The sequence below is a fragment of the Bombina bombina genome, chromosome 4 (assembly GCF_027579735.1).
Source record: "Bombina bombina isolate aBomBom1 chromosome 4, aBomBom1.pri, whole genome shotgun sequence".
Taxonomy (NCBI): Eukaryota; Metazoa; Chordata; class Amphibia; order Anura; family Bombinatoridae; genus Bombina; species Bombina bombina.
In genome coordinates, this window is record NC_069502.1 from 800641959 (window position 1) to 800654104 (window position 12146).

Here is a 12146-nt window from a genome sequence, read left to right on the forward strand (position 1 = left end):
GTTTGAGACTATTAAAAAGATTGTACTTTTTAATTGCAAGATAATTGTAAAATCAAGAAACAGTCTTAGGGAATTTGGTGAAAAGATTGAACACCTCAGTAATGAATTATCCCCTTGGAATACAGAGACAGATTATAAAAATATTCAGACCAACATTATAAACAATTTAAAAGACATTAAGAAAGAAATGATATATGGTTGATTATAAAAACACAGATACAAATAATGATATTCAATCATCTGAATTAGAGATAGCCAAACCACAACAAGAAAATGATCAAAAATGGAGAATTTTCTCAAAAAAGAACAATAAAAAGAACACTAAACTCAATTCGAATCTAAATAGAACTAATTTGGGGAATAACAATACTAATTATGAACAAAACCAAAATAGAGGTTCTTTTTCTAATCAGAGATCATCAGGTGAATATCCTAAATCAAATTCTAATTATAATAATAATTGGAATAGAGAGAGAAATAATGGTAATTATGGTTTCCCTGCTTACCGAGGAAATAACTATAATAGAGATAGAAGAACTGATAATTATGGTTATTCTACACACCAGGGAGATAATTATAATAGTTCCAATTATAATAGACAAAATTGGAGAGCCAAACAGATGATTGGAGACAACAGGAACATAATTGGTCCAATTACAACAGATTTGAACCTCTAAGAGATTTAGATCTGAGAGCCAATTTAGATAGCCCCCAACAAGGTACCTCTGTCTCTTTTTTAGGAGAGGACAAGCGAGAAACAGAAAGAATGAAACAGAAAAAAAGAGAAAGAGAGGAACCAGAGGTAGAGGAGGAAAGAGAGAAATTGAGAAGAATGAGGTAGATAAACAAGGAATCTTCAATTTGAGTTCCATAGAATTGAGTGATAACCAATATAAAGTACTGCAAAAAGGTTTGACATTTGCAGCTTCAAATAAGCTGAATAAATGTAATACTTTAATTAATGTAAATAGTTTTATTCGGAATGTCACCCTTAAAAGATACTTTATAAAAAATCCTATTGAACGTGAAGTAACAAATGACAAAAGAGGCTTTCACCACACTAATTTAAAGCCTAAATCACATTTTTTTTCCGACTTCTGAAAAAGGTAGAAATATAGAAATGTTTGAAAGGGCAGTTAAGAAAGATATAGAGAATCTTAACCTAGATAAAATTAACAAAACAAGAAAACGATACCTTAAAGAATTTACAAAATAATCCATTAATTACCATAAAGCAAGCAGATAAGGGGGGGGGGTTGTTCTATTAGATACTAGTGATTATATAAAAGAGGCAAATAGGTTATTAGATGATGTGGAAACTTATAAGAAAATTAAAATAAACCCAACTTCCAAATTAAATAAGGAACTAATAAAATTACTAGATAAAGCACATAATACAGGAATTATTAACGGAAAGGAATATGGTTTTTTAAATATAGAATACCCCAGAATTCCCATTTTTTATTACCTTCCAAAAATTCATAAATCCCTTGAAAATCCCCCTGGTAGACCTATAATTTCTGGGATAGAATCCATTTAATCAAATTTATCCGAATACGTGGACACTTACCTTCAAGATTATGTAACTCGGCTCCCATCTTATCTAAAAGACTCTACTGAGCTACTTAAAATTTTAAAGAATATAAAATGGGAAAAAGATTTTATTTTGGTCACTTGTGATGTGTGTTCGTTATACACTAATATTAAACATAACTTAGGTCTTCAGGCAGTAGAATACTTTTTAGATAAAAAAGGGGAAATGCCCATGGAACAAATACAGTTTCTACTAGACAGTATATTTTTTTATCTTGAATAATAATTATTTTAATTTTAATAATCAATTTTATTTACAACTTAAGGGAACGGCAATGGGCACCAAGTTCGCCCCCAGTTATGCAAATCTTTTTATGGGATACCTAGAAGAAAAATTAATACTCGGATCCCACTGGGAGGCAAACTTGGTGCTCTATTGTCGTTTCATAGATGACATTTTAATTTGGAAGGGTGATAGAGAAATTTTAGATATATTTTTAGAAGATTTTAATAATAATGAATTTGATATTAAATTAACTTATGAAATTAGCACTAAGAGCTTTAGCTATCTGGATGTTGACATAGAAATACAAAATAATGAGATTATCACAAAAATTCATTTTAAAAAGGTGGACTCTAATGGTTATATTCATAATACTAGCTGTCATTACAAAAAATGGCTAGAAAACATTCCTAAAAACCAATTTTTGCGAATTAGGAAAAATTGCACTAGACAAGACGATTTTGAAAAACAGGCCACATATTTAGAAAATAAATTCAAAAAGAGAGGTTATAAGGAGGAACTGATTAACAAAGCCAGAATAGAAGCTAAAGAAAAAAACACAACACAAGTTATTACAATGTAAAAAGAAGATAGATCACAACGATGATTTTTTAAATATACCATTTATTACAGATTATAATATTAATCATAACAAACTAAGAGAAGTTTTAAATAAGCACTGGCACTTACTCCAAAGAGACCCTTATATTGGTGAATCATTAACAGATAAACCAAAAATAGTGTTAAAAAAACGAGAAATATTCTGGCACCAAGCACTTTTAAACCCCATAGAACAAACCCCTCAGATGTGGACCTAAAAGGACAAAAAATAGAAGGATATTTTCCATGCATATCTTGTAAAGCATGTAAATACAGCAGTAAAAAGACAAGTGTAAAATCAACTGTGACCCAAAAAGACTATAAAATTAGAGATGTAATAAAGTGTTGTGATAAAAATGTTGTATATCTAATTGAATGCCCATGCCATAAACAGTACTTGGGGGAGACCTCACGTATGTTGAGGGACAGAATTAGAGAGCATATCCTAAACATAGAGCATGGATATGAAAAACACCTGTTCTCTAAACATTTTAAAGAAAAACACAACCAAAACCCAAAAGGCCTAAAATATTGGGGCCTGAGGAAAATTAAACAAGACTGGCGTGGGGGAGATATAAATAAAATACTTTTAAGAGCAGAAGCAGAATTAATTTTTAACTTTAAAACTCTTACCCCTCTAGGCCTAAATGCTGAGTTAGACCTTAATCCTTTTCTATAGAAACGTTTTTTCATGAGTTATATGTATCAAATGATTGTATATAATTTTATAAAGGTAGATGAAATAGTCATTTTATATAGTTTTATATTTTTTTCTATATTTTACTGATATGTTTTTTTATCACTTCCTCCCTTTTATTATTATGAGTGCATAAAATGAATTTTTAGGAAAGTACCTACATGTAGTGTGAAGGAAAAGGTTAACTATAGATGAAAGTAATATATGCTAATCCAGATTAAATAGAGGTTATTTTGCACACATTGTATATATAAATTTGTATATTGAAAAACAATTTACTTAAAATATGGTTTAAAAATAATTAATAAATCAACTATCTATTATTACAGATTATTTGTATTGTGTATAAATTATTGTTTTATGGTTATAATCTACTATTGTATTTTATACATTACTTCTGTACATTGAGTTTGTTTCTATTTTATAAAATTATTAGACCAAACTAGTTATTAAAATAGACAGTATGGGGTAAAAAATTGGATAAATAAATATGGATTTAATAGAATATGATGAATTCCTTTATTATCATTTTTAATTAGTTTTAAACATTTTTAATTATATACTGATATTTATAGCAAAAAGATTTAGTGCTCAAAATTACAAAGAATTAACACCAGAAAGAACTAAAAATAAAATCAAAATTAATCAGTTGTCCCTTTAAGAAAAATAAACACCTTCCCTTTAAGGATTCCGGTATAAAAGGCTGTCTGACAGGATGCAGTTCATCTTGATAAAAGCATCTTAGCTGAAACGTGTAGATGACCCAGGACAAGATCCGTTCAGCTGGCCAGCCTTGGTAACGGAGTTTTTTTCCTGCATTCTTTGCTCAGCAGCAATTTTGGAAGTGTCACTGTGGGTGACGGAACTTTAGGGAAAAGAACAAGTTGAAATCGTACTATTGAGGATATTGTGCTCCTGGTAGCACTTTACAAATAGCAATATATCGCTGTTTTGAAAGTAACACTCACCGGCAACCCAGCAAGGCTATTGGTGCGGCCAAGAAATCACGTGAAGACACACACGTTACAGCCAGGTAACGGCTGATTCTGAAACGCCAAACGCTGCCGCAAGGATAAAGCCTATTTGGGGAAAGGTATTTTGATCTTAAACCTTTCGGATTCTGGTGAGTGTAGTTATACTTTTATGTTTTGGGACCAACGATTTTGATAATTTCACCCCTATATATTAACAGAGGATATATTGCCAATAACTGTCAACTTGAATACAACATTTAACCGCCAATATAAGGGGTACCCCGCATAAAAATTGACATCTTAAAACAGGTCTTTTTGTTTTACCCTGGAGATATAAGAACTAACAATATAACGATATATAAAGACTGAGGATAATCCAGTGATACTTTATTTTTGATATATATCGTTTCCAGTACAAACTTTGAAACAAAACTGATACAATCAATGATCTGGTTATAACGAGCACAAGAGATATCTTTAGCTTTTGAACTTATGCAAGTTTTTAGTATTTTAAAGTGTTATAAGTGAAATATAAAATTGTCATTTCTAGGAATAAATAAGGTGCACATTAGTCATTGTTTTAAATGTATATATTTGTGTAATAAAGTTTAATTGTGTTGACATATACATTTTTAATATACTCTTATTGCTTTTTAATAATTCTATCTGCAATTAACTTGATCTTATCTATCCACAAATAGTGTATTATTTGGCTACAGGTAGAGCTGTCTAGCGCACTCTAATTTTGTATATTTAATAGCATTTTAGTGTGGGTTTTGGGAAACCACACTTTGTAGAGCTGCATATATCTACCTTAAAGGGTTTATACTTTTGTTTATAACATGAAAATGACCCCAAACATACCTTCAAGACAACCACTGCCTTGCTAAAGAAGCTGAGGATAAATGTGATGGACTGGCCAAGCATGTCTCCAGACATAAACCCTATTGAGCATCTGTGGGGCATCCTCAAACGGAAGGTGGGGAAGCAAAGTCTCTAACATCCACCAGCTCTGTGATGTCGTCATGGAGGAGTGGAAGAGGACTCCAGTGGCAACCTGTTAAGCTCTGGTGAACTTCATGCCCAAGAGGGTTAAGGCAGTGCTGGAAAATAATGGTGGCCACACAAAATATTGACACTTTGGGCCCAATTTGGACATTTCCACTTAGGGGTATACTTACTTTTCTTGCCAACGGTTTAGACATTAATGGCCGTGTGTTGAGTTATTTTGAGGGGACAGCAAACTAACACTGTTATACAGGCTGTACACTCACTGCTCTACATTGTAGCAAAGTATCATTTCTTCAGTGTTTTCACATGAAAAGAAATAATAAAATATTTACAAAAATGTGAGGGGTATACTCACTTTTGTGAGATACTGTATATAATATAACAAAAATAAAGTATTTCACTCAGTTATACATATTTAATACAAAAACAAATATTCTAACAGTGATTTAAAGGGATATGGTCTATGATCAGGTGCTGGACTGGAACAGACACAAAGTTGTATATGCAAGTGTTTTTATTTATGTGTGTATAAATATACAGGAGTCTATGCAGAAAGAGATCACAATAAACAACCTCCAGATGTTAGCGCCTGAGGCTTTGACTCTTCCGATAACATTCTACTTTCAACTTGTAATACGAGTACAAGAATAGGAGCACTATAGATTTAACTTGAGTGAAGTTAGCACTCAGCAGTGCTTATATTAGTGTGCTTCATGTGTAATCTAGCCCTTAGTTATACATACATGAGCTGCTCACTGACTTGTGTCTGTTGTGTAACCATCTGAGAAAATATAACTGTTTAAATAAGACAAAATGTCACCATCAGAATATTCTCTTTACTTAAAGGGACATCATACCTACATTTTTTCTTTCATGATTTAGAAAGAGCATGCAATTTTAAACAACATTCAGATTTATGTCTATTATCTAATTTGCTTCATTTCCTTGATATCCTTTGTTGAAAAGCGTATTTAAATAGGCTCAGTAGCTGCTGATTGGTGGCTGCACATAGATGCCTCATGTGATTAGGTCACCCATGTGCATTGCTTTTTCTTCCACAAAGGATATCTAAAGAATGAAGCAAATTAGATAATAGAAGTAAACTACAAAGTTGTTTAAAATTGTATTCTCTATCTGAATCAAGATAGAAATCTTTTGGGTGTCATGTCTCTTTAATTAACCTTGGTTAATGGTTAAATATAGATAATGACTTGTTTTTCAGAACCTGTACAGGCCCTGTACGTTTGTGGTCATTTTGGGTTTAACTAGCAAAGCTTCGCTGGCAAAGCTGTGCTAGGACTGTATGCCGGAGTCAAGACCTGTGCTATAGCTGGCGGATATTTAAGGGTAATGTGTTAATTAGTGCAAATCACCTGTAGCCATATATATAGGAGCTTCATCCTCCTCAGTCTTTATGTGATCACACAAATACGGTTCTCCTCTGTGCTCAACCGCTGAGCCCTCTAAAGGCGTCACATCCATACGGCCTGTACAATAAGAATATACATGTATGTGTAAGTTGTGTGCAGTGCTCGTGGGATGTATCAATGTATCCCTCACACACAATATACGTGCACACTCACCTGTAACTCACATAACTCATACACAATAAATATGTACACCCACCTGTAACCAACATACCTCACACACAATATATGTGTGCACACTAACCTGTAACCCACGTATCTCACACACAATGAATGTGTACACCCACCTGTAACCAACATACCTCACACACAATATATATGTACACCCACCTGTAACCAACATACCTCACACACAATATATGTGCACACTCACCTGTAACACACATACCTCACACACAATATATGTGCTCACTCACCTGTAGCACACATACCTCACACACAATATATATGTGCTCACTCACCTGTAACTCACATACCTCACACACAATATATATGTGCTCACTCACCTGTAGCACACATACCTCACACACAATATATATGTGCTCACTCACCTGTAACACACATACCTCAGACACAATATATATGTGCTCACTCACCTGTAACGTTGATACCTCACACACAATATATATGTGCACACTCACCTGTAACTCACATACCTCACACACAATATATATGTGCTCACTCACCTGTAACTCACATACCTCACACACAATATATATGTGCACACTCACCTGTAACTCACATACCTCACACACAATATACATGTGCACACTCACCTGTAACTCACATACCTCACACACAATATATATGTGCTCACTCACCTGTAACGTAGATACCTCACACACAATATATATGTGCACACTCACCTGTAACCCACGTACCTCACACACAATATATATGTGCTCACTCACCTGTAACGTAGATACCTCACACACAATATATATGTGCACACTCACCTGTAACCCACGTACCTCACAAACAATATATGAGCACACTCACCTGTAACGTAGATACCTCACACACAATATATATGTACACCCACAATATATATGTGCTCACTCACCTGTAGCACACATACCTCACACACAATATATATGTGCTCACTCACCTGTAACACACATACCTCAGACACAATATATATGTGCTCACTCACCTGTAACGTTGATACCTCACACACAATATATATGTGCACACTCACCTGTAACTCACATACCTCACACACAATATATATGTGCTCACTCACCTGTAACGTAGATACCTCACACACAATATATATGTGCACACTCACCTGTAACTCACATACCTCACACACAATATATATGTGCTCACTCACCTGTAACGTAGATACCTCACACACAATATATATGTGCACACTCACCTGTAACCCACGTACCTCACAAACAATATATGAGCACACTCACCTGTAACGTAGATACCTCACACACAATATATATGTGCACACTCACCTGTAACCCACGTACCTCACACACAATATATGTGCACACTCACCTGTAACGTAGATACCTCTCACACAATATATATGTGCACACTCACTTGTAACCCACGTACCTCACACACAATATATGTGCACACTCACCTGTAACACACGTACCTCACACACAATATATGTGCACACTCACCTGTTTCCCACGTACCTCACACACAATATATATGTGCACACTCACCTGTTTCCCACGTACCTCACACACAATATATGTGCACACTCACCTGTAACCCACGTACCTCATACACAATATATGTGCACACTCACCTGTAACACACATACCTCACACACAATAAATGTGCACACTCACCTGTTTCCCATGTACTTCACACACAATATATGTGCACACTCACCTGTAACACACATACCTCACACACAATATATGTGCACACTCACCTGTAACCCACGTACCTCACACACAATATATGTGCACACTCACCTGTAACACACATACCTCACACACAATATATATGTAACACACATACCTCACACACAATATATGTGCACACTCACCTGTAACCAACGTACCTCACACACAATATATGTGCACACTCACCTGTAACACACATACCTCACACACAATATATATGTGCACACTCACCTGTTTGTAACATACCACACACACAAAATATATGTGCACACTCACCAGTAACCCAAATATCTCACACACACACACAACACCCATGTTACCTTCATCCCTCAGACACATGTACACTAACCTGTAAACCTGTGCCCTGGAGAAACAATACACATGCCCACTCACCTGTAACCTGTATCCCTAAGACACTACATATGTGCACATTCACATGTATCCTGTGTTCCTGAGACACAACACACATGCACACTCATCTGTAACACTCATGCACACTCACCTGTAACCCATATCCCTCAGACACAACATACGTGCACACTTACCTGTGATCTGCATCCCTCAGGCACAACACAAGTGTCGTATCCTGTGTCCCACAGACACACCACAAGTGCACACTCACCTGTATCCTGTGTCCCTCAGACACACCACAAGTGCACACTCACCTGGGCTGATGCTGTCACTGGTTTCCTCATCTGGTGCTTCCAGCTGATGCCTCACACACAGATCTTCTGTTATCTCAACTTTCACTATATCAGCGTTATCTTCATCTGTACAAATAAAGCAGATTCAGTTTTTATATCACATGATCTAGTTTTTTTAACTTTACTATAAAATAGTTTGTTTATTTCCCTGACAGACAATACCACCAAATTCACACAGTCTCCTCCTTTTCCCTCTCATTCCTTTTTTTTACTGTGATCCTCTATGATGCAGTATAAAAAAACAACATGAACTAAACAAGGGTTAAACTCATTGTGTTATCTGTGCTTATAAAGCAGACAGTAAACTACAAGGGAGAGCAGTAAGTAACTGTGTGCAAAGCCCCGGCAGACTCTCACGTATTACTACTCACCGGCAGGGAGGGAGAGCAGTAAGTAACTGTGTGCACAGCCCCGGCAGACTCTCACGTATTACTACTCACCGGCAGGGAGGGAGAGCAGTAAGTAACTGTGTGCACAGCCCCGGCAGACTCTCACGTATTACTACTCACCAGCAAGGAGGGAGAGCAGTAAGTAACTGTGTGCACAGCCCCGGCAGACTCTCACGTATTACTACTCACCGGCAGGGAGGGAGAGCAGTAAGTAACTGTGTGCACAGCCCCGGCAGACTCTCACGTATTACTACTCACCGGCAGGGAGGGAGAGCAGTAAGTAACTGTGTGCACAGCCCCGGCAGACTCTCACGTATTACTACTCACCGGCAGGGAGGGAGAGCAGTAAGTAACTGTGTGCACAGCCCCGGCAGACTCTCACGTATTACTACTCACCGGCAGGGAGGGAGAGCAGTAAGTGACTGTGTGAACAGCCCCGGCAGACTCTCACGTATTACTGCTCACCGGCAGGGAGGGAGAGCAGTAAGTAACTGTGTGCACAGCCCCGGCAGACTCTCATGTATTACTACTCACCGGCAGGGAGGGAGAGCAGTAGGTAACTGTGTGCACAGCCCCGGCAGACTCTCACGTATTACTACTCACCGGCAGGGAGGGAGAGCAGTAAGTGACTGTGTGAACAGCCCCGGCAGACTCTCACGTATTACTGCTCACCGGCAGGGAGGGAGAGCAGTAAGTAACTGTGTGCACAGCCCCGGCAGACTCTCATGTATTACTACTCACCGGCAGGGAGGGAGAGCAGTAAGTAACTGTGTGCACAGCCCCGGCAGACTCTCACGTATTACTACTCACCGGCAGGGAGGGAGAGCAGTAAGTGACTGTGTGCACAGCCCCGGCAGACTCTCACGTATTACTACTCACCGGCAGGAAGGGAGCAATGTATTTCAGTCTGATGACTATTCATGTTATCTGTCTCATCCTCTTCCTTCACATTTAATAGCCCAGTGCCCGGGTTTTCCTCTAGACGCCCTGTAATTACAGCAGGAAGTTACCTGATAGAGCACAGTACAGGATGTAACAGAAACTTATATAACAGAAATTTGTATTTTTTTTTTTAAACAATAATATTCTTAAAGGGACATGAAACCCAAAAAAATGATTTCATGATTTAGATAGAGAATACAATTTTAAACAACTTTCTAATTTACTTCTACTATCTAATTTGTTTCATTCTCTTGGTATCATTTGTTGAAGGAGCAGAAATGCACTACTGGTTTCCAACTGAAAAAAATGGATGAGCCAATGACAATCGGTATAAACATGCAGCAACCAATCAGCAGCTAGAAACTAGGTTCTTTGATGCTCCTGAGCTTTTCTAGATAACATTTCAGCAAAAGGATAACAAGGGAAGGAAGCAAATTAAATAAAAGTAGTAAATTGGAAAGTTGTTAAAAATTATACTCTCTATCTAAATCATGAAAGAAAAATGTTGGGTTTCATGTCCCTTTAAGCCTAATAATCTAGATAATAAAATCACGCTTTGTATTAAATGCAGTCACTTACAGCATTGAGTAATATTGAATCACTTTTGGGAAGAAATTGGCACAGATGTTATATAACACAATTTAAATAATAAAAAAATAAGTACAATAGCTCAGCTAAGGAAAAAAAAATCCCAATTTAAACTTTCATTATTCAGATAGGACTTGTAATTTTAATCAACTTTCCAATTTACTTTTATCATCAAATTAGCTTTTTTCTCTTGGTATCCTTAGTTTAACCCCTTAATGAACACAGCACTTTTCCATTTTCTGTCCGTTTGGGACCAAGGCTATTTTTACATTTTTGAGGTGTTTGTGTTTAGCTGTAATTTTCCTCTTACTCATTTACTGTACCCACACATATTATATACCGTTTTTCTTGCCATTAAATGGACTTTCTAAAGATACCATTATTTTCATCATATCTTATAATTTACTATAAAAAAATTATAAAATATGAGGAAAAAATGGAAAAAAACACACTTTTTCTAACTTTGACCCCCAAAATCTGTTACACATCTACAACCACCAAAAAACACCCATGCTAAATAGTTTCTAAATTTTGTCCTGATTTTAGAAATACCCAATGTTTACATGTTCTTTGCTTTTTTTGTAAACTATAGGGCCATAAATACAAGTAGCACTTTGCTATTTCCAAACCATTTCTTTTCAAAATTAGCGATAGTTACATTAGAACACTGATATCTTTCATGAATCTCTGAATATCCATTGACATGTATATATATTTTTTTAGTAGACAACCCAAAGTATTGATCTAGGCCCATTTTGGTATATTTCATGCCACCATTTAACCGCCAAATGCAATCAAATACAAAAAATCGTTCACTTTTCACAAATTTTTTCACAAACTTTTGGTTTCTAACTTAAATTATTTACAAACAGCTTGTGCAATTATGGCATAAATGGTTGTAAATTCTTCTCTGGGATCCCCTTTGTTCAGAAATAGCAGACATATATGACTTTGGTGTTGCTTTTTGGTAATTAGAAGGCCGCTAAATGCCACTGCGCACCACACGTGTATTATGCCCAGCAGTGAAGGGGTTAATTAGGGAGCATGTAGGGAGCTTTTTGGGGTAGTTTTAGCTTTCTTGTAGTGTAGTAGGCAACCCCAAGTATTGATCTAGGCCAATTTTG

General features: G+C 36.3%; 1 protein-coding gene across 1 annotated transcript in view; it reads right to left on the reverse strand.

Moving 5' to 3' along the window:
• LOC128657873 (gastrula zinc finger protein XlCGF26.1-like) overlaps positions 1-10470 on the reverse strand; it is a gene marked incomplete at its 3' end in the record, with an annotated part of 115829 nt that extends 105359 nt beyond the window's left edge. Inside the window, exons 1-3 of the mRNA XM_053712302.1 lie at positions 10372-10470; positions 9065-9169; positions 6472-6585 (exon numbers count right to left, since the gene is read on the reverse strand). Coding sequence (XP_053568277.1) covers positions 6472-6585; positions 9065-9169; positions 10372-10414 — 262 coding nt within the window. The remainder of the gene's footprint in view (positions 1-6471; positions 6586-9064; positions 9170-10371) is intronic.
• Positions 10471-12146: the final 1676 nt, after the last annotated feature.